Raw genomic sequence first — 20,951 nt, 5'->3', positions numbered from 1 at the left:
TATCATTTTTTGATTCCCAGGAATGAAATGACGCTCAACTGGAAAGAAAAAATTGAACGTTAAGATGGGAGATTAAAACACAGAACCATTGAGAGCGGAGAAAGAGCTGCATGAAGTGAGTGGGAAAAGAGGATTCAAAGGCGGCATGAGAGGCCTTTGGGATTCTTGCTGGTTTGAGGTTTGAACACAGTGCAGTCACACACAAAAACGTTTGCTTACATGTTGCCACTGGGGCTCATGGAAGCACAGCAGGGAAGAAAAGTGAGAAACTGAGCAAAACCAATAAGCGGCTGGAGAGTGGGGGATGGGGTGGGGAGGGGGCACGACAGTTGTGAAAGACGAAAGTTAGGAAACTTCTTTGTTGGAAATTGAGGTTCAAAGCCACCGGCCCCACCCAGCCCGGGAAGGCATGCCAGAGGACGCAGTTACCCAATGCGCGGGGTGCCGAGTCCCCGAAGTCTCGGAGAGAAGCTAAGCAGGACTCTCTCTGGGAAAAGGCTCCTCCCGGGGTGGGATCCTGGTTCCTGGCTTCTGCCTCCCACCCCCAACCCCCACCCCAATCCCGGCTCCGACCTCCCTGCGCGCTCAGAGGCGGGGGCGGGCCAGTCTTTTCAGGGCAGAACCCGACTGATCCTCCTCCCTGTGCTCCTCCGGGGAACTGCTGGCCAGAGGTTAAGCTAACATGTTTGCAGACGGTAATGGGGAGCTGGATGCCAGTGGCCCCAGCTCAGGGGAATCTCGACATGTTTCTTGGAACAATTCTTCCTTCCATTACATTGACGCCAAAAAAAAAAGTAACTTAACCACGCTCAGAGTCTACTCAAGTCTTGGTAATGGATTCACCTACACCAGGACTGAGAACGCCCCGTGGTGCTCAAGAAGTAGAATGAGGAAGGGAGGAAGAAACGAGGTCGATAATGGGCCTCGAGTAAGCCTCGGGGGCGCCTTAGCGGAGGGCAGGGCAGCGGGCACGGGGCCCGCTCCAGCTTGGCGGGGTTCGGGGAACGTTTTAGGGCGAGGCCGGCCTGGCTGGCGGGCGGGCCGGTGAGGGTGAGTCACCCTGACTCGAGATGGGAACGGGCAGGGGGAGGGGGAGGCGGCTATAAAGGCCCCACCCAGGCCTGCCGGCTGCGCTCGCCATCTGGGGACGCTTGCAGCACTCGGCGCTCGGCCCAGGTAAGCGGGGCGCGCCCTGCCCGCCCGCCCGCTATGGCCCCGGGGCCGCCCCGCTAGCGGGGCGCAGAGAGGCATGGAAGGAGACGGCCTTGCAGAGCAGTTCGGGCGACGGGGACCCGGGGAGCCATCCGGGCGAGGGGGCTGGGGGAACGAACGGTCCACACGGGGGCTCTGCGGAGAGGGGGCACAGTGGCAAGGCGGTCTGGGCATGAGTGAGGGGAGGCGGTTGTGCCCTGACGCTGGGAGTGCAGGGCCGAGGGACGGGGTCCGGCGTCCCCCATCCCCTCGAGCGCTCTCTGGAAGCCCGGCGAGGCAGCGCAGGGGAGGGAACCGAGGGAGGCCCCGCATTCCAGACGCGGGTTGGTGGGGGTGCAAGGGTGTGGCCGCCCCAGGAGCCGCAGGCAGAGCATTCATCCGGGGCATTTACCTCCACGTTTAACAAAAGCTTTCCGGTCATCTAGAAAGTAATCCCCATCTGTTCCAAGTTACTTTATTTGAAACAAATGCGCATTTGTGGAACTCGTACTCACCAGCTGGAGGGAAGCATTGGGGGGGAGGATGAGGGGTGGGAGTTTTTAGTATCAATTCCCCCTCAAAACAAAACAAAGCAAAACAAGCAAAAAAGCCTCAGCGCATTCTCCTTCGTCTAGATTATCTTGTAAGAGAGCAATTTCTGATTTCCGTCTATCTAGAGTTTCTCCCTCGGTTGACCACTTTTGTATCAGTAAGGAAGTGTTCTCCGTGGTTCTGTGGGGAGGGTTGTCACCGTTACTCGAGGTGATGCGACAGACTCAGGGACCTAGGGTACAGAAAAGGGCGTGGCCTCTGGGCCTCTCCCTGCAGCTCTGTGAAGTGGGTCCCAGGGCCGGGGTGGGAGGGCTGGATTCCATCAACTGGCTGTTGAGAAGGTAGGTGCGGATGAATTTCCTTACCTATGGAAGTGGCTTAAGGATGCCCATTTCCACCTCCATTCACATAGAGTTATTGTAAAAAATTTCAAAAAACATTCATTGAAAATGACGTAAAGCACACCGAAAACGTTAGGTGCCATACAAATGTAGTGTCATTTTTGTTTTAAGATTTGCCATTTTAAACATATGGGTATTCTGAATCTGTGTGTAAAAGAGATGGGGCCATAGAGGTGCACGTTGGGTCTTTACCAAGAACTTAAGGTCTGGAGTCCAGAAATCTGGGCCCCTCAGCTTAGGCGAATTCAGTTCAAAAGTGTGTGCTATGGTGCCCTGCTGGAACTTGGTGGTTTGAAAGGCAGAATGCACTTTCCCACTGAAACAATGTTATAGGAGATGCTTAGGCTCCCAGGCTAGCCCAGAAAACCCTGCTTACCTTGCATTGTTTTTTTAAGGACTGATAGTGTATGCCCAATTTGGGAGTGCAGGTGATGGGGGAAGGAAAGGTAGAAGGGTGAGGGAGGATATGGGGGTAAGAAGAATAAATCACAGAAATATTTTTCTGGTGCTTCTGTTCATTTTAAGGTTGGCTCAGATGAAATTATTTTAATTGGAAAATTATGTCTTGGACCCCTCTCCACTTTTCCCTGCTTTCCTCCTACCTCCTTCAAGACCCTCTTTCCTGACATCTTACAAAAGCCACCCAGGCTTATCCAGTTCTGCTGTGTTATCATCCCCTTTGCCATTTCAGGGTACCCAGCTAGAGACTAGCAAACTGAATCAATATTCGTTATTATTTATTAATATTCAATATTAGGCTGATTGGTGGTCCTAAAATCCTCGGCAACCCAGAGGAGTTGTGTGCTTTAAGAAAACAACAAGAAAACCGTGTTAACCTAAACAGATCTGTAATTATAGAATTCAAGGCTATGGAATGAGGGATCTGCATAATATAATATTTAGGCAACAAGGAGAAAGAGTTTAGATGAACTTCAAGTGGTGTCCTCTGTGGCCAATAGTGTTAAGACATTTGCACTTTCTTCTCTTCTCGTGAAGTCCACGTATACTGTAAAAGCTTTAAGGGGTGTCTTCAAAAATATCCATCTCCTCTGCAGTGGAATAGTGTGACCATCAATGTGATTTTTTTTTTTTTTTAGTTGCGGGTTTATAATTTGGAGACTGCCTAGATTTTGCAGGCCAAGTGGCCTGCCTGTGGTCAATGCCCAGGAAATATCGCTGACTCACTGGCTTTGATCAGCAGCTGCTCTTGGATTGGCGTCTCAATATTCAATATCCTGTGTCTGAACTATTAAAAGTATTGTATTGATTGACATTAGGCTTGCAGTTGTGGCCATTAGCTTCCTGACCAATTTCTGACTTACGCCATTTTTCTGGCAAGGTTCTCTTCCTATAATGGCTATTGATTCTGAGGGCGGCAGGTCTTCCTGCACTGTTGGGCCTGGACTCTGGCAGGAACGCATCGACATGGGCCTTTGTTCTCATGCTGTACTTGTGCTGGGCTCTGTGCCCGGCTGAGGAGTTTTTCATCAATCGGGGGGGGGGGTGCCCCGAAGGAGTGCAGGCCCTGCTGATCTGCGTTATGTAGTCATTCCACAGTATTAAGCACCTACTATGTTCTAGTTACAGGCACTGGGGATACAGAACAGATAAAAAAACAGACAAAAGACGAGAACTGTATAGTCAGGAATTGGATTTTGAATGATACATTTGCCCAAATTAATGTTAGTTCCCAGACGTAGTTGGGGTTCCTTTTACCTTTAATCCAGCTGTTCCAGAGACCTGCGCATTTTATTGAACCTGCTTTAAGGAAACTTGTTTAAAGTTATTGAGACTGAACCAGCCTTCTGAATTTGACTGTGAGAATTCCATAGAAATGGAATGCCCCTCTTTTTATTTTTTTGGACATGAGAATCTTCCCCCTTCATTTTCCCTGGTGCCACATCCTATTCTAGTTTTAGGCTACATAGGAGGAAATTCCTTTCAGTTCTTTAAAAAAATTCTTTCCGCCCATTCACTGTCTGGCATATTTTTCTTTCTATTGCCAGAGGCAGTCCCCATGTACTTTGCGTGTGGGGGGGAGGTCAGCAGTCAAGGCCAGGAGATGGCCAAGATTGTTCTTCTGGGGGGTTCCCCTGAGACTATCTTCAAATCTCCCTTTTAGGGGATGCCCCGAAGCTGTTCCGCTATGGAGCTCAATCTTGTCAGAAGTCCGTAGCATCCAAGTACCTAGTCGACTCCCAGGCTTGGTTGGTGTGGAAAGTTCTGGCTTACAGGAATGGTTGTGACTGGAATCTTGTCCTTTGTCTCCCTGCCACACCCAGCCTACGCACTCACAGCTCAGAGGAAATCAGAGTCCCAAGGCCAATTGGTCAGTCCTCCTTCCTTTGCATGTCCTTCCTTGTCTTTCCTGCCAGAGGAGATGTAGGTTGTGTTTCCACATTGTCCAGTGGACGATCTAGGACCCAGTGGCCTTGACAGTACAGAGGTGGGGTGCCTATCATGATGAGAAAGAAGTTGCCTTGACGTGGTCTTACCAGACTTTGCAAAAATGTGCACAGAAGCTGGGAATTGTAGCCTCCAGCTCTGAATGTGTGGAAGTGGAACTGCATTTCAGGTGTCGTCTGAGGGAGAGAGGAAACTGAGGAAGGAGAGGGCGTTGGAAAAGGAGAAAAAAAGAACAGTGTGGAAAAACCCAGTGTGTGTAAACCATCCAAAAATGTGACTGAATGCCTCATGTGTGCTAGGCACTGTGCTCAGATCTATGAGGAAACGGGAATGAATAAGACAGAAACCCTGGGCTGGATGAGTGGCTCAGTTGGTTAAGAGCACAAGCTCTGAGCAACAGGGTCGCTGGTTCGATTCCCACATGGGCCAGTGAGTTGCGCCCAAGCTGAGCTGCCCCTGAGCTGCCAACAGGTGGCAGGATGGCTCAGTTGGTGAAGGCATGTGCTCCAAACAACAAGGTTGCTGGTTCGACTCTCAAAATGGATGGTGGGCTAAGCCCACCTGCAACTAAGATTGAACACGGTACCTTGAGCTGAGTGTCTGTGAGCTGCCGACGGGCAGCCAGATGGCAACTGAACTTGGAGCTGAGCTAGCTGCGCCCTCCACAACTAAGATTGAAGGACAACAACTTAGCTGTTCCCCTTAACCAATACTGTACCTCTTCCCCAATTCCCCAATAAAATCTTTAAAAAAAAAAAAAAAGACAGAAGCCCTGTGGGTGGATAGAAGGCTGTTCATATACACTGAAGTCTGATGTTTCACAGACATGCCCAGAGTGGCAGGAGCAGAGAGCAGGGAGAGGTGCAGGAGAAAAGGTAACAGTATTTTTTGTGCCCTGAAGTTCTTAGAGGATGCCAGCTGGTCAAGATTGAGAGTTCATAGTGGAGGGAACTTGGAGAACACGGCCTGGAGGTAGCAGGACAGTGCTGAGTGTGTTTGGAGAACAATGAGCAGTCCAATCGGACTTTGGTGCTGGGGTGTGTGTGTGTGTGTGTGTGTGTGTGTGTGTGTGTAGGAGGTGTTTATGGGACAGTAGGTAAAGTCCAGAGTGTGGAAGGTCTTGAAGGCTAAGTTTAGCCTTTTTTCTGTTAGCAGCAGGGCCCCGGTGGAAATATAATATGAGGGCCACAAAACACTGAAATTGGGTTGTAGATATGACTTCTCAACCCTGAAAGTGCTTCATGCCAACTGACCTCATTCTTCCTGTTGGTTTCTTTCCACCCACTCCAACCCCTTATCAGGAGACAAATGGGCCCTGAGAGCAAGAAGGCTGCAAGGTGTCTGTAGGTAGCAAACATACTGATTCAGATCAGGCAGCAACAGGGACTCGCCAGAGCAAGTGCTGTGCCGTTGTGTCCATCCTGCTCAGTATGACGAGGCTGCTGGGCAGAATTCCAGGATTTCTGGAGAGTGACTTGGCCCGGTGACTCAGGCATTAATCAGGACCATAAAACCAAGGAGAAAAGTGTGTGCTGTCTGGGAAGAATCTGTTAACTAAAAATGCTGTAGGGGGTGGGGTGGAGAGTGGAGCACAGTGGAAACTTCCCACCCACCCCCACTTAACGCATGTCTTTGTCCCCCTTTTGATTTAAAATTCTAGCCTGGCCCCTTGAGACTCAGGATTTTGCACAGTAAGGGCTTTGGTTGGGGAAGCCCAACTCGCCACACTCCCACCCCCACCCATTTTTTTGACTTGAAAATCCTCGTTTGTGTCATCCAGTCCCTGATTGATTCATCGTGGTTGCTAGGGATGTGTTTTGTGGTGATGCATCAACACTCGCCGTTTAAACTATGAAGTGGGTGGGTCCTCCCAGCTGCTGGATTGTGCTGTGCACACCAGCTCTGTGGCAACATGGTGTTGTTTGTTTGTGTGAATTAATATGTGGGCTTTCTGGAGCTGGTTCTTAATTCATTTCAATAGAACTTGTTTTTACTATTTGAAATGTTGACTTTTAGGTTTACTTTGTTCATTTCAACCTGTTTGCAAACTTTGTTTCACTTTTGGGGGGGGGGTTAAAGCTGTTGCACTTGTAACTTTTTGTTATAACTATGTGTTTGAAGTGAAACAATAAAATATAAAACAATATACATATAGAGTTTTTTTTCTTTTTTTAAAGGACTGACCTTTGCATTATCTTTAAGACAGTCCTTCTGCTACCTGGAAAGTGCTTGTTTTTCAACAGTTTTTCATTAATGGCTAGCTTTTCACTCTAAGAGCTTTTTCAGTTAGGAATTAACAGTCTTATTTATTAATATTTTCAAGGCCAGAGGAAACTGCTCTGTTCCCTTCATTAGGGTGGAGCTGTGTGAGTCCCATGTTCCCACCCCATGGTGAATTATTTCAAACCAGTTTGAAGTGGGTGTGACTCTTTCAGTAAGTCTCTCTGTACCTCTCTGTTTCCTTAAAGGAAAAACTTTCCCTGATAAAATACTATTTTAATGATCTTGTCTAGTAACCCAGCCCTTCTCTGGGAATGGAAGGTACTGGTATGTAGAGGTAGGTACTCATCAACAGATTGAATTTGCTGATTTTTTTTTTCTCTTTTTAGCTAGTCGAAACCAGTTGGAGATCTGGGTGAGACTGAAGTGCTAGAAAGGGGTGGTGCAGCTATGTTCTGTAGAGCAGTCTGCCAGCTAGAGTGGTTGTTCTGCTTATAATACATTTATGGATTTCACATTATGATGAGAAGGCAGTGGGAGTGGGATTGTCGCGTGACATGGAGACTTAATTTTACTCTCATTCAAAATAATAGGTACATGAAGGCAGAGCTATTGCTTCAGAAAATTCAGCCTCCAGAGTAAATGTTATGGTGCATGGATACCATGAGTATTGGGAACAAATCTCTTGGGTTTCCTGGCCCTCCAGTATTTCCATAGCCAAGCTTAAATTGGCGCCATCCAGAAACTTAAATTTTAGGCCCCTCCAGGGCACCACAGTAGACATGGCTTGTTTTAAAGCCTGTCTTCTTGTTCTCCCACAATCCAGGACATTCTCCATCCCATCTCCCCAGGTTTTCCCCTGTGTTTATCTGGGTGGAATCTTCCAGAGTTGACTGACTAGCCCTTTTCAAACTAAGTCAGTACGTTACCTACCCATTAAGCTCTTAGCTGACCTCACTCCTATTGTTTTTATCTTTCTCTTGGTGTCTTCATCTCTTAGAATGGAGAACCATTGTGGTGAAGTTCAAAGTTCAAAGACCCAAAGGTCAGAGGACCCAGATCCTGGCTCTGTCTTACTCCTCTTAGGTGAACTGGGCTAATCTAATCTGTCAAGTGTGTCACTGGGGCCAAAAGAGTAGAGAGCTGGAAGGTCCTGAAGGGTGGGGTCTGCATTTCAGAATGTTATGTGTGTCTCTCACAGCCCAGCCCTTATTGCAGTGCGGGCAAGCGTGTGCTTGTAAGGGGATTACTTGAATGTTACCATTGTTTGTAACCTACAGTAGCACTGTGAAGTCTTTCTTTTCCCACTGACACTTTCTCATTAATCAAATGTACTATATTAAGCTAATGTTTTAACAAATATGAGTGGCAAAGCCAACTATTTCTTCTAGAGGCTAATCAGTCATCCACAAAATGACTTTGCTCTGCCAGGGGACTGGATATAGTAGAGAAACAGGGGCCATAGTTTATTTCTAAGGCGAAAATGTGTTTGCCAGTAAGCATGCACAAAATAGGAAATACAGAGGGTGCCAAAAAATGTATACACATTTTAACAAAGGAAAATTGTATTAAAATTGTAATACCCAATATATACCGATAACAAAAGATGAATACAAGTCACTTTTGACTTCTGCTATTACAAAAGGCGCTCAAAGTGGTTACCATCAGCATCCAGACACTTCTGATTACAGTGAACTACTGCTTGAGCAACGTTGACCAAGGTGTCCACTTGGATACATTTTTTTTGACACTCCGGGTATATGGATACAAAATCCATGCATAAAGTAATAGCAGGTTTCATGGGTATTGGTTTGTGGTATTGACATTTTTGCTTTTTCTGGAGACTGATTATAAATAATAAAAATATAAATGTTAACTATACACCTTAGCAATTCATTGTTTCTGAAAGTTTATTTAGCACCTAGAGTATGCAAAGACATTTCATTAAAAATATTTTATTGGGGAATTAGGGAAGGGGTACAGTGTTGGGGAACTGGGGAAGGAGAACAGCCAAGTTGTTGGTCCTTCAATCTTAGTTGCAGGTGGGCGTAGCCCACCATCACATGCGGGACTTGAACCAGCAACCCTGTTGTTAGGAGCACGTGCTCTCACCAGCTGAGCCATCCTGCCACCTGTTGGAAGCTCAGCGGCAGCTCAGCTCAGGCGCAGCTCACTGGCCCATATGGGAATCAAACCAGCAACCCTATTGCTCAGAGCTCATGCTCTTAACCAACTGAGCCACTCAGCTGGCCCTGCAAAGACAGTCTTGAATCTGTGGGGGAACTGAGACTCTTTGGGGGAGACCAGGTAAAACATACTTCCTGCTGCATTGAATTGGACTTTAGCATTTGCCATTTGAATACTTGGTGCATGGCAGGAACTCAGTACACTTTTGCTCAATGGATGAATCTAATGGCATCAGGAAGGGCTGGCATTGAAAGGTGGGAGAGAGCACTGTGGAGTGGGGGCCATAGCCACTCCCTTAGAGCAGATGCCAAAGTAGTGGTGACTTGAGGAATGGGCAGGGTCTCTATGGCTGGAAGAAGAGTGAGGAGATGGGAGAGGAAACATGAATCAAGGAGATGTGGATTAAAGGAGTACGGTGTGTCTGGGGAGATGCAAGAAACAATTAGGCCCAAGTCTACTTTTGCTGGGGAGTAGACAGAGGGAAGCGAGGGTGGGTTCCCATGCTGATCTTTGAGGGCTGGACTGAGCTGGAGAAAGAATGCCACGGACGGATGGATTTCGAACAAGATCAAATACAGACATTTAATTAATAGTGGCATGTAAGACTGATTTGATGAAAGAGCAGCACCACTGCGGACAATAAAATGAAAACGAAGATTTGTAGGGCTTTTTAAAAACCCCTGTTATCTGGGTCTCCTTAGTGTGTTGTGGCTGTGGGGGGAGAATTAACCTGAGTGGAGAGTGTATGTCAGATTATCTTTGATTTGTACCGTCCTGAGGGGCCCGAGTGGGAACACGGTTAGGCAGCTGTCTTCAAAGCCAGTGCTCAGAGCCGGAAAGGCAGCTTGAAAGAACTACACAGTGAAAACTTACTGTGCCTCTGTGGTTGAGAGTTCCTAAATGTGAGACTCAATGTGAGATACCTGTTTTAATAGATAAGTGGGATTTAATCCATACTTCTTCGGAAGTGGGAACAACCTTCTCTGCAACTCTGATTTATTGGTCCTCTGTTTGTTTTATTTTGGCGTGATAATTTCTTAGCTGTTTACAGTGGGGACGAGACTTCTGCAAGGCAGGTGACCACAGTTTACCCCTCACTGCAGACCTAGTCCTGTTGCGACCACCCCAGGGGTGAGGGTCAGAGCTGGGGCTGGGGTGGTTCCAGGTCCTAAGCGATTCATCTCTGTTGGTGAGTCTCAGTCTGAAGGATATTGACAAGACCCTTTGGGCTGTTTCTTGGCCCTAATTGAAATTGGAGATTTCTTGAGTAGACTCACAAATGTGTCTGCCTGGCCAGGAAATCTCTCCAACTTAGTCTTGAACGGACCCGGTCACTTCACAGGTTTTTGGATTAGTATTGGAACATGGCTGTGTGAGCTGTCTAGGCAATTGTAAATTTTTTAGTAGCCACATTAGACAAAGTGAAAGAAATAGGTAAAATTGAATTTAAATAGTTGTTTATTTAACCCAGTTTACCCAGCACATCATAAATATATAATCAAATAAAAAATGATTGAGAGATTTTGCATTCTTTCTCTCATATTAAGTCTTCAAAACCCGGTGCGTACATTTTCAGCATATCTCAATTTGGACTGGATGCTTTTCAAATAAATGCTGGATAGCCACATGTGTCTGGTAGCAGTCCAGCTACAGAGCAAGACTTTAAAAAATAAAATAGCCTTTCTTTTTTAGGACAGTGTTAGGTTCACAGAAAAACTGAGTGGGAAGTATAGACAGCTCCCATATATATTCCCAGCCCCACGCATGCACGCACAACCTCCCCCACTACCAACGTCCCCCACCAGAGTGGGACATGTGTTACAATCGGTGAGTCTCCACTGACACGTCTTTATCAGTCAAAGTCCGTAGTTCACATTAGGGCTCAGTCTTGGTGCTGTACATTCTGTGGCTTTGGACAGATGTATAATGCCATGTATCCACCATTACAGTTTCATATGCCCTAAAAATCCTCCATGTTCCAAGTATTTATCCCTCCCTCCTTCCCCTCTAATCCCTGACAACCACTGATCCTTTCATTGTCTCCATAGTTTTGCCTTTTCCAGAATGTCCTGTAGTTGAAATCATACAGTGTGTAGCCTTTTCAAACTGGCTTCTTTCACTTAGTAATGAGCATTTAGGGTTCCTTCATGTCTGTTCATGGCTTGATAGCCCATTTCTTTTTAGTGATGAATATTATTGCACTGTCTGGATGTACCACAGTTTATTTGTAGAGGAAGACCTTTTGTAAATCAGGATTATATTCCAGCAATGGGACGTATTTTTTGGGGCGGGGAAAGAGGTCCTGAAAGTTGTGAGAATTGGGGGAATTAGAACAGCTGTGATTTTCTTTTTGTTGCACTTAAAAAGCTTCTGTAAGCATCAAGAAGAGAGAGGACTGGTCTAGGAGAGAGCTCAGGATGAAAATCTTGCAGAAGTGTATCTGTAACCACAAATAAAGGCCAATCCTCTGCTCTCACATTTTCTGTCCGACACCCCACACAGTGCCTGGAATCTGCTTAGTCCGAAGCCCTTGGATAAGTTAGCAAGTGCCTATGACAAATACTCCCTCCAAGCCAGTTTTATGAAAATGTTTAGACGAAGCAAACTGTTGGAAGAGAATAGAGAGCTGAATTTGCGTGGGCACAATTTCCTTGATCAGAGAATATTAAGCAAGAAGAGACCAAAGCAGGAGTTGCTGCAATTTCATGTTGTTCCCACTGTTTGGGGATGCAGCTCTGCTCTATTTCCTTTATTTTGGAGTTGATGATACTGCTGAATGACCTGTCTTGTCTCAGTTGAGAGAAATTTAATGCCAGTTGAGCACTCTTTATTGTCGGGGGTTGGTGTATTGATTCCGAGAACTGTGTGATTGCAAAGCTAGAAAGCCAGTTCATCAGGCTAGAGTACCACAGCCCAAGTAAGAGCATTAACTGCCAGATGACTTCTTTTCAGCCATATTGAATCTAAATACAAGGATCGTTCTTTTATGTAATGTGTTGATGTCTGAAAATCTATCCGCTGTCTTTCTCATTAATAGTTTAATATCTTCTAAGCATTGGTGAGCTAAGAAAATAATTACAGATAGTAATACAGTGTTCCATTTAGGAATGGGCCAGCAGGAAAAGGCTTTTGATTTCAGTTCACACCCATAGTTTTCAGGCCCTTTTCAATATGTTAAATTACTGGTGAGAAATAACAGAAGTTGTAGCAGGTTTGACAAGCTTGTCACTTTTTATGAGTAGTGGCTAGATCCAGTTGTATCCTGTTTGAATAAGTTGCATTGCCTTGGGGAGCATTTTGTTTGTGTATTCACAAGTCAGTCTCCCCAGGTTCTATTCAAACAGAACAAGAGAAGGACTGGCTAGCTCAGTAGTCCATCTTAAACCTAAGGCAAACCATCACCAAGCTTTAATTTCCCCAATCATAAGAAAGGAATTGCATCTATTTGCAAAAATTACTCTAATATCCTCAGATGAAATGGTCTAAGAAGTAATGAATCACTGTGCTTGAGGGCTAAAGGAAAGCTGCATTATAAAGACTTTTTGTTGTATTTTTTTTTCTCAGCTTCTCGCAAAATGTCTACTGTTCACGAAATCCTGTGCAAGCTCAACTTGGAGGGTGATGTAAGTATATCATTTTCACTTGTCTTATTTTTGCAAATTGGACGTCTCCCTGGATAACCGTGCTACTGCTTTTCTTTGTACATCCAAGGAAAATGGGACCAAATTCAGACAATCCTTCTCCCTCTTGGTTCTCCTTTCTTTTCCATTACCTGAGCTGTTTTTAGTAGTTCTATTTGAAAGAAGTGTTTTGACACTAGAAACTTATTTGGCATCACATTAAAATGAGACACTAGTGACACTAGGCTGGCTAGAATTTTATCCTGCTATATACTTGTACTTAGCATGTTAGTGGTAGTAATTGTTAGGATGATACATGACTTTTATGTCATGCCCTGGGATTTTATTAATGGTTGGCCATATCAAAAATGATCCTGAATCTTTTGGACTTCTTAGTATCTGGGAATTTATTCCAGACAAGAACGTATACCTTTTTTTTTTTTTAAATTTAGTACCTGGGAAAGTTTTTCTCCCAAAGAACAAGGATGTGTGTTCTTTTTTTAAAATTTTTTAAAAATAATTAAAGTACTATAATTCATCGTATTTCCTTTTTTGCTTTGGCTATCAGGGAGCTCAGAATTATTTTTAATTGTCTTCCCCAGGAAATAGGTGAACCTGGAAATCCTGATACATTTGATTCTTTGTTTTAGTTTACAATTTTTAAACTATACATGACATTATAAGTCATTGCAAATACTTTTAGAATCAAATACAATATATAAATCACGAATGTGTAAAATATCTAATATCATACATCTTTCAGGTCATCTTGGCCGAAATGGCTTTTTCAAAAACTCAGCAGTGACATTGATTGGTAGGCATATCTTGCAGCTATTTCAAAATATGCTCTCATTTAAATTAAAATACAGAGAAGCACTCACAGTAGGTTGACAGCAGCTTGGATCATGTGGTGCAGAACCCTTCTGTATGGCCTACAGTGCTTGCTATCAGAATGTTCAGATAGAGGGCATGCAAGCCCAGAATTGATGGCGTATAGAGCCGATGTACTTTTAATCTTTCCTTTTGGAACTTGTGCACCCTTGTTGCCAACAATACAAGCTGCGTGTTGAATTCCAGACAAGTCCAAGATCCTGATGATGTTTTTCTTTGCTGAATCCAATCATTAAATTGTTTTCAGTATCAGGTTTCAAAAGCGGGCCTTTCATGTGGCCCCTCAAGTTACCATACTCTAGTACGATGCATTTCTCTGTGTTGAGATGAGACTTATGCAATAGAAAATGTCATGTATTCCCTGATATTTTGAAGGAAGAGAAAAACCCCTTTTCCCCCTCAATAATTTGATTTTCAGACAAATGGATTTTATAGGTCTCTCTATTTAATTTTGTTTCCAGAGATACTATAAAATTATACAAAACTTTTCCCTATTCACTGTTTTGGAATAAGATGACATAGTGCCTGGTAAATTAAGCCATATGTGACATGGCTCAATGACCAGACTGCCTGTCGTTGTAAATAATTGATGGCATTGCTAATAAATAGGAGGGTGCGTTTCCTTAGATGTCCATGCACATTTTGTAGCCACCATAGCAGATACAGTATTTCAAAATAACACTTTGTCCTTCCCTTTTCCTGAATGTGGGCTCCATTTCCATTGAGTTAATCTTAATTGGAAAGTTTTAAGTAGTGAAATTTTAGATGGAAAACACCTTGATAATCCATTGTGTTTCAGAGTTACAAATATTAACTTGATGTACTATTTGGCCAAGATGGTCACAAGTACACAGTGAAACATTTTGTCCAGTCCTGAACTTAGATCTCTGGCTTGTCCTGGGAGACGTTTAAGAGGATGGCTTCTTAGTTGCTTACCTGTACCACCTCCCTGCTAAGGAAACCAACTGGTGTGGGAGCTCGGGTGCCTGTAATGTGATGCTTGTGGGTGGAGAGGTAAGTCAGAGCACCTCGGCCTCTGACTCTTTCCAGAAACTGAGCCAAGGCAAAGTCATCACATTATGATGGGCATCGGGGGGGATCTGAGGGGGCATTTCAGGATGGGGAGCCTTGATGTTGAAAGTGGGGCAGTGGTGGATGACTCTACCGGCCATCAGCCAACCCCAAAGCATGTTGTCCATCCTCTTTTGTCTGTCCTTTGCTTTGGGACTGGGTAGCAGAGAGGAGGAAAGCTGCGAGAGCATTTCAAAGAAAGAGGGAAGTTGACACTTCTGGAAAAGAGAACTGATGGAGAAACAGGCTATTGCCCTTACCTCAGTCTGGGGTGGGGAGGGGGTGGGTCCATCTGATCAGGAAGGGTAATGGGCTTTGAAAAGCACTGGAAAGGACAAGAGGGTCATTTAAAAGGCAATAGGGGAAAACATCGTAGGAAGAGTGGTAGGCAGAGGGGCTAGATAGCGTTCAAGATAGTGGGGGGTAGGGGGTACAGAGAGAAGAGGGACCAGCCGGAGGAAGTTGGCTGACATGAAGAAGATGTGGGCCATGTGGCCTGACCACCTTGGTGCCACAGCGGTGGCCAAAGGAGAGGGAGGCTTCCCTCACTTATCTGGTGAGACAGGTGGGCAGGCATTTTACATTTGCTTTCAAAAGAATTGTGAGCTCAGCCATACAGGCCCAGGTGGAAATTCGTGTACCCATAGCAAAAACTTGGCTACACACACTTGTTATTCAGGCATTTCCACATTTTAGTTTATTTCAAAATTGTTGCCAGCCCAGTATAATGCTCTTCCAAACCTTCCCAAATAAATGGGTGGTCGAGGGCTCAGCTTTGCATTGTCCGCTTTTGAGCTTGCACTAAAAGTAAGATAAGCGAAAATAGAGGCAGCATATATAGACTGCATATTCTAAACTAGCTGAGTCTTTGGAGAAGAATTCCCATTAGAAACAATGAAGTTCTGTGTCCTATAGGTGGTGGCATAATAATACTTACCTAGTTATTTAGTCTAAGAATGATTTGAATTGATAAACAATGGGGCGGGTGGGGGAGATCTATTTTAGAATTTGATATTTCAACAAGAGGATCTTTAATTTGTATGATTTGAGTATGTTTGTCTTTTGACCTCAGCACTCTACACCCCCAAGTGTATACGGCTCAGTCAAAGCCTACACCAACTTTGATGCCGACCGGGATGCTTTGAACATTGAAACAGCCATCAAGACCAAAGGTAGGTGGTCCAGTTGTCCTCTGGTCAGGCAACCTTTTTGGTTGTCTCTCCCTCTCTCTCGAATCTCTAGACATTGATCATTTGAAATTGTTTTAATGGAGTGGAGCTTTAATGAAGTAGATCCAAACCTACCTTACCCCACACCTACCTACCTATCTTCCCCTGACCTTCTCCCCCGTTTTTTCCTTCTCTCTTTGGAGAGCTCTAAACCATGGGAAGGCGTTTTAACCACATAGCATAGTAACTTGGAAACACGCCTAAGCGCTGAGGGTCAGGAGGCCTGATCCCCCTGGGTATGTGCTTTGGGCCCAGTTCTTCACGTTGAGGCCTCAGTGCCTGTTCTGTAAAGGAAGAAGTTGGTCATGGTGATCCATCAGGGCCTTTTTTTTATCCTGATTCCCTTTGAATTTCATTACAATTTGTTGGGAAAATGCTGGGAACTTTTTACTGTTTTGCTCTTAGATTGATTAATGAGAGAAAAATTCAGATTCTGTTTTTTTTTTTTTTTTTACCCTATAAGTTACACCCCACTCCCTAGGCCTGGAGCTGGAACTGGAAGAGCTGTCAGAAAAAGTATGTTTCCTTGAGTTCCAGGATGAGTAAGAGAGGACCAGGAGGCCTAAAAGCCTCCCTTTCTAAAGGCAGCAGATAAAGCATTTAATTGGGTAAAGATGAGAAGAGCTTGTTCAGGTTATCATGCTGTTTTCTATAAAAGGAAATGCTCGAGGTTTGGGGCTTATGTTATGAAGCGTGTATCTTTGGGGTTGCCCCCCCCCCGCGCCCCCTTCCCTGGAAGCATGGCGGTTACTGTGGTGAGTTACCACACTCGTCTCCCCTTCTGGACAAAGCACTTCCTTGCCACTATGAGGCTAGATTGAGATGCAGACATAACCAAGCAGTCAGAGCTGCTGCTTCCAGCCCCTGCTAAAGAGCTAGGAGACATTGTTCTCTTCTAAGGAGAATGTTTGAACTTACTGACACAGTCGTACAATTCATACGCAGGTCACCGACGGGGAACCGTAACCAGGGTGACTAGGAACCTATGGAGGGTGACCGTATGTCCTGGGTGATGCCTGCATATTCACTGATTGGGCCCCTTTTTACTCTCAGAACTGTTTTATTTTGCAGAATAAATTACATGGTCACCTTTCCTAAAACCCTTGAAGAAACTGGTGTCTTTTTTTTCCAGAGGGAGGAAGAAAAGTCTTGTGGTTCTAATAGGACATAGAGCTATGCGTCCTCTGTCTCAAAGCAGCCTTAAGTCCCATGAGGATACTGTGGGCACTTCCCAGATGGGCTGCCTGGACAACTGAAAGGAGAATAATGAAGTATCCAAATTTTCCAAAAAGTCTTCATTTTTGGCGCTTTTAAACGGCCATACTTGTCAAAGGCCAGGTTGGGACGTCAGGAAGTCACTCATCAGAAAATAAAACTAAAATCTGCAGGGCTTATCTTTTTACAGTCAGTTCTACTCAATGGAGTACAGTGGATGAGAGCATGTGTGATCTTATCTGCCACTAATTTACTAGCTACCTGACTCTGGAAAAACACTTAACTTCCATAAGCCTCTGGGTTTTTGTTTTTTGTTTTTTGTTTGTTTGTTTTTACTAGTAAGTACGCTCATCAAAGTTCCCACCTCACAGGGTTATTGTGAAGTACCACTTAGCATAGTGCCTGGCATATAGACATTGCTCAAAATAGGTTACCTTATTCCCCCACCCCCACCCCCACCCCGCACCTCTCCACTTTCCTAAAACGTACCCCATCTTGTTCTTTGGATGTGCCTACATTCCTGGGGCTTCCCAGCATGCCGTTGTACAAACATACTCTAAGTTGAAACAGTTAACTCATCTCACAAAGATGGTGCCTCTTACCAGCTGTAGACAAAGGCTGCTTTCATCCCTGCCTGAGGAAGCTTTGAGCACACTGGAATGTAAAGATTGCGCAAATGAACTTCTGGCAGCAGCTGAAACTCCCATGGCAATAAAAATACCTTCAGGCCCTTTCTGAGTTAGTAGGAAAATATTGAAGTTTCTAAGCAGCAATGTCTGGCCAGCTAAGATTCGGGCTCCTGCTTTCCAGTTTGCTCAAAAGCCGCTGATGTCACCATTCCCCGCGGTTGCAGCTCTTTACTGCATTTATTGAGTGCTCCTGATGGGCAGGCTTTGCACCAAGCACTTCAGGAGCATTCATTTTAAGATGAGCTTCCAATTAAGCTTCTGAAGTAGGGTTCCATCACCCACAGTTGATGGGTGACGCCACTGAGGTCTGTTGGCCTCGGTTCAAATTGAGGTTTTAACACAGACCCAGGCTGTGGCACCCACCACAATGTGCCACCCACCTGCCAGGATGGGACTTTTTTCTTTGCCCGGTAAGTTTCAGGCATGAAAAACGTTTCCTGGATGTGATTCTATTCATATCAGATACGTGTCATATTTGTGGTCTAGCTTTAGGTCCCGTCGTCTTCTCTTTCAGATGTAATGCCCAATGACTTTTACTTAGGAATTCATTTTTAGTTACTTTTTTTGGTGCCTAGTGATTTTAGATTAACTAAAATTTCTTGAGTTGTCTGTTAGCCCGTTAAAATAATTTCTAGGTTGTCAGTATGTTTAAATCCTTAAATCCTTCTAAGAAACTATTGAGAAGAAAGAATGTGATATCCATACAGAGCTCACTGTACCAAAAATGTTAATATCAGCATTGGGTAGTTGGGGAGTGACCTAGTAAATGGTGGTAACTTCCCCTGTATTACATAGAATGTCTGTAGAATGTCACAGAAACATGAAAAATAAAGTTTCTGAACAAATTCTAATATTTTTTTTATTGTGATACAATTCACATACCATGCAATTCCCCTATATAAAATGTACAATTCACTGATGTTGATATAGTCACTGAGTTTTACAACCATCACCACGATTTTAAAACACTCATTTTAACCAACATTCACCTTCACTATGTCAGTTGCATAGAAAAATGGATATGAGTATATTTACAGCATGATTCTACCACAATTTTTTTGTCAAAAAGGAAAAAAAGTCATTATTGACTGATATGTAGGATTATAAGTAATTTATTTTTTTCCTTTCTTGTGCTTTCAGCATAGTCTGCATTTCCCAAATTTTCTATGATGATGCATATTAGCCTTCAAAATGGAAAGCAATACATTTAATTACAAACAAAATGAAGTCATTCGTTGGGAAAGTCAACAGATTCCTTTTGTTCCTTTTCCTTCCCCTTGATATTTTTAGATAACCAGCACCACTGAAACAAATGAGCTAATGAAGACCTTGCCTTCCCTTTTAGAATGCCTTCTATATTAAGTGTAATTAAGAAGCTGTGCCACACCTTAACCCACTCCCACCTCAAACCCTTGTAAGCGAGAAGGCAGTGCTAAGTAATTGGTGTTTCCTTGAAATCAAAGGAAACACAAGGGTAAACCTCAAATGCTGATGCAAACAAGTCAAAGGACCATGAGAAGAAAAGATGACTATCTGGACCTTCTTTCCTAGAGAGAGTGGCCCAAATGTGTGTGCATATGTGGGCGTGTGTGTGCCAAGTGCAGAGCATGCTGGGTAGTACCTGCTCCAGCTGACGTACCATCGACTTGCCTCTTGTCTGAGTACTCCCAAGTAGGAGAGCTGGGAGCATGTCAGCTGTGGTGCAGAGTTAGTCAGTTGCTGTTAAACAAGGGACTGGAAATGAGCAGGCTTGGAGTGGGGAGTGTGAACAGGAGTAGAGCTGGGCGAGAAGCAGCTTGTAGCCATCCCTTCCCTCCCATCCTTATCTTCTCTCACCTGGGCTGTTATGGCGTCTGTCCTTTTAACAGGCCTCCTTGCCTCATCTGCTGCAGATTGTCTTTCTGGCTTCATCTCCAGCCTATTTGGTGCCCTAGACAGCATTTGCTCTGGCTCCCCTTCTGGTGGGAGCGTTAGCCCACTTCTAACAGGCAGTTCCTGCTCACCTCTCAGCCCGAGCTGACACATGGCCTCTTCTGGCTTTCTCTGAGAAGGAGGGGGAATCCATTGTTTCTTGGTCTGTGTCTCATAATACTTCAGGTGCTCACGTATAGCTCTTGTCACACTGTGTTGTAGTTATATATGTATGGATTTGTCTCTCCCATCAGAATGTGAGCTTCTTGAGGACAAGGATTTATTTCATTAATCATATTTCATCTTATTTATACAGCCCTTAAGACTGTGTGAGAAAGTAAACATTTAACCCAAATAGTCAAAGTGTACACAGAAACCAGAGCACACAGGTGAGTGTAGGGGGTAGGGACATGTGACTGGCAAGATGAGGTAGTAAAGGACAGTTCCGGAATCTGGACAGTATCCAGTAAAGGATAATAGCCCCTTGGTGAGCTTTGATCTGTTTTCAAAGAATGAATTTAGCTCACTCTGCTAAGCCTGCTTTGTTTCTAGTTTGAAGGGATCTCAGTATTTCTTGAGTTTGTTACCTAAACCAAATGCATGATTGTTTTGTGTATGCTCTGGCTTGAGGTACACTATGCAATTACTTACCTTAATTTATGTCTAGTTAGAAACTGAATAAAGCCATGCAAAAGTGGTAATATTGCTTAATTAACAAGAGGTTTCTGAGACTTAAATCTGTAGGAGTCTCTTGGTCTAGATAGGCCTTGGGTTAAATATATACTGTGGAGTGTACAACACAGCTGTGAATGGTTTGCCATATGGGTCCAAATAACTAGAAAGGAAAGTCAGCTAAATTAGAAAAGGATGAATCTAGACTCCATAAAATAGATTGTAATTAGAGGCAGCACAACCCCAGAGTTAGTGTAAGTGCCAATAAACTGGTACAGCTTGAATCTCTGTCTCCCTCTCTCTCTGGAAGGGGAGGGTAATGAGTTGCCCTATTATCATTGCCAGTTTTGATTTTAGCAGTATTTGTGTTCTCCGGAAGGGATGCAAAAGTGGGTAATGTTTTTCCTCCTTTCTCATAAGCACAAGTATAGAAGCATAACTGCAGCAAGTTTTTGCACTTATTTTTTCCTTACGCTTTTAAAATGGAGCCACTTAAGAGTTCCAACATGGCCAAAAGGCTGACATCCCTATGCCAGCGGAGAGCAAGCCAGGACGTGTATTTCTGGTCTCACCTGCACACCTGGAGGTGTATTCATTTAGTTGAGACAGCAGTTAGAAATATATTCTCTTGAAGATGCCAGGAGGCAGACTGGCTCTGAAAAGGAGCTTCTGTCCTATTAGAGCGGGGGTGGGGGT

The 20,951-nt window shown here is 44.4% G+C and overlaps 1 protein-coding gene across 1 annotated transcript in view; it reads left to right on the top strand.

Moving 5' to 3' along the window:
- The first annotated feature begins 1,091 nt into the window (after positions 1-1,091).
- ANXA2 (annexin A2) overlaps positions 1,092-20,951 on the top strand; it is a 34,629-nt gene continuing 14,769 nt past the window's right edge. The window contains exons 1-3 of the mRNA XM_019650773.1: positions 1,092-1,176; positions 12,522-12,580; positions 15,612-15,711. Coding sequence (XP_019506318.1) covers positions 12,533-12,580; positions 15,612-15,711 — 148 coding nt within the window. The 5' untranslated portion in view covers positions 1,092-1,176; positions 12,522-12,532. The remainder of the gene's footprint in view (positions 1,177-12,521; positions 12,581-15,611; positions 15,712-20,951) is intronic.

Source organism: Hipposideros armiger, unplaced genomic scaffold, assembly GCF_001890085.2.
Source record: "Hipposideros armiger isolate ML-2016 unplaced genomic scaffold, ASM189008v1 scaffold_147, whole genome shotgun sequence".
In the NCBI taxonomy this organism is placed as follows: Eukaryota; Metazoa; Chordata; class Mammalia; order Chiroptera; family Hipposideridae; genus Hipposideros; species Hipposideros armiger.
This window is presented reverse-complemented; position numbering and strand designations above follow the sequence as displayed.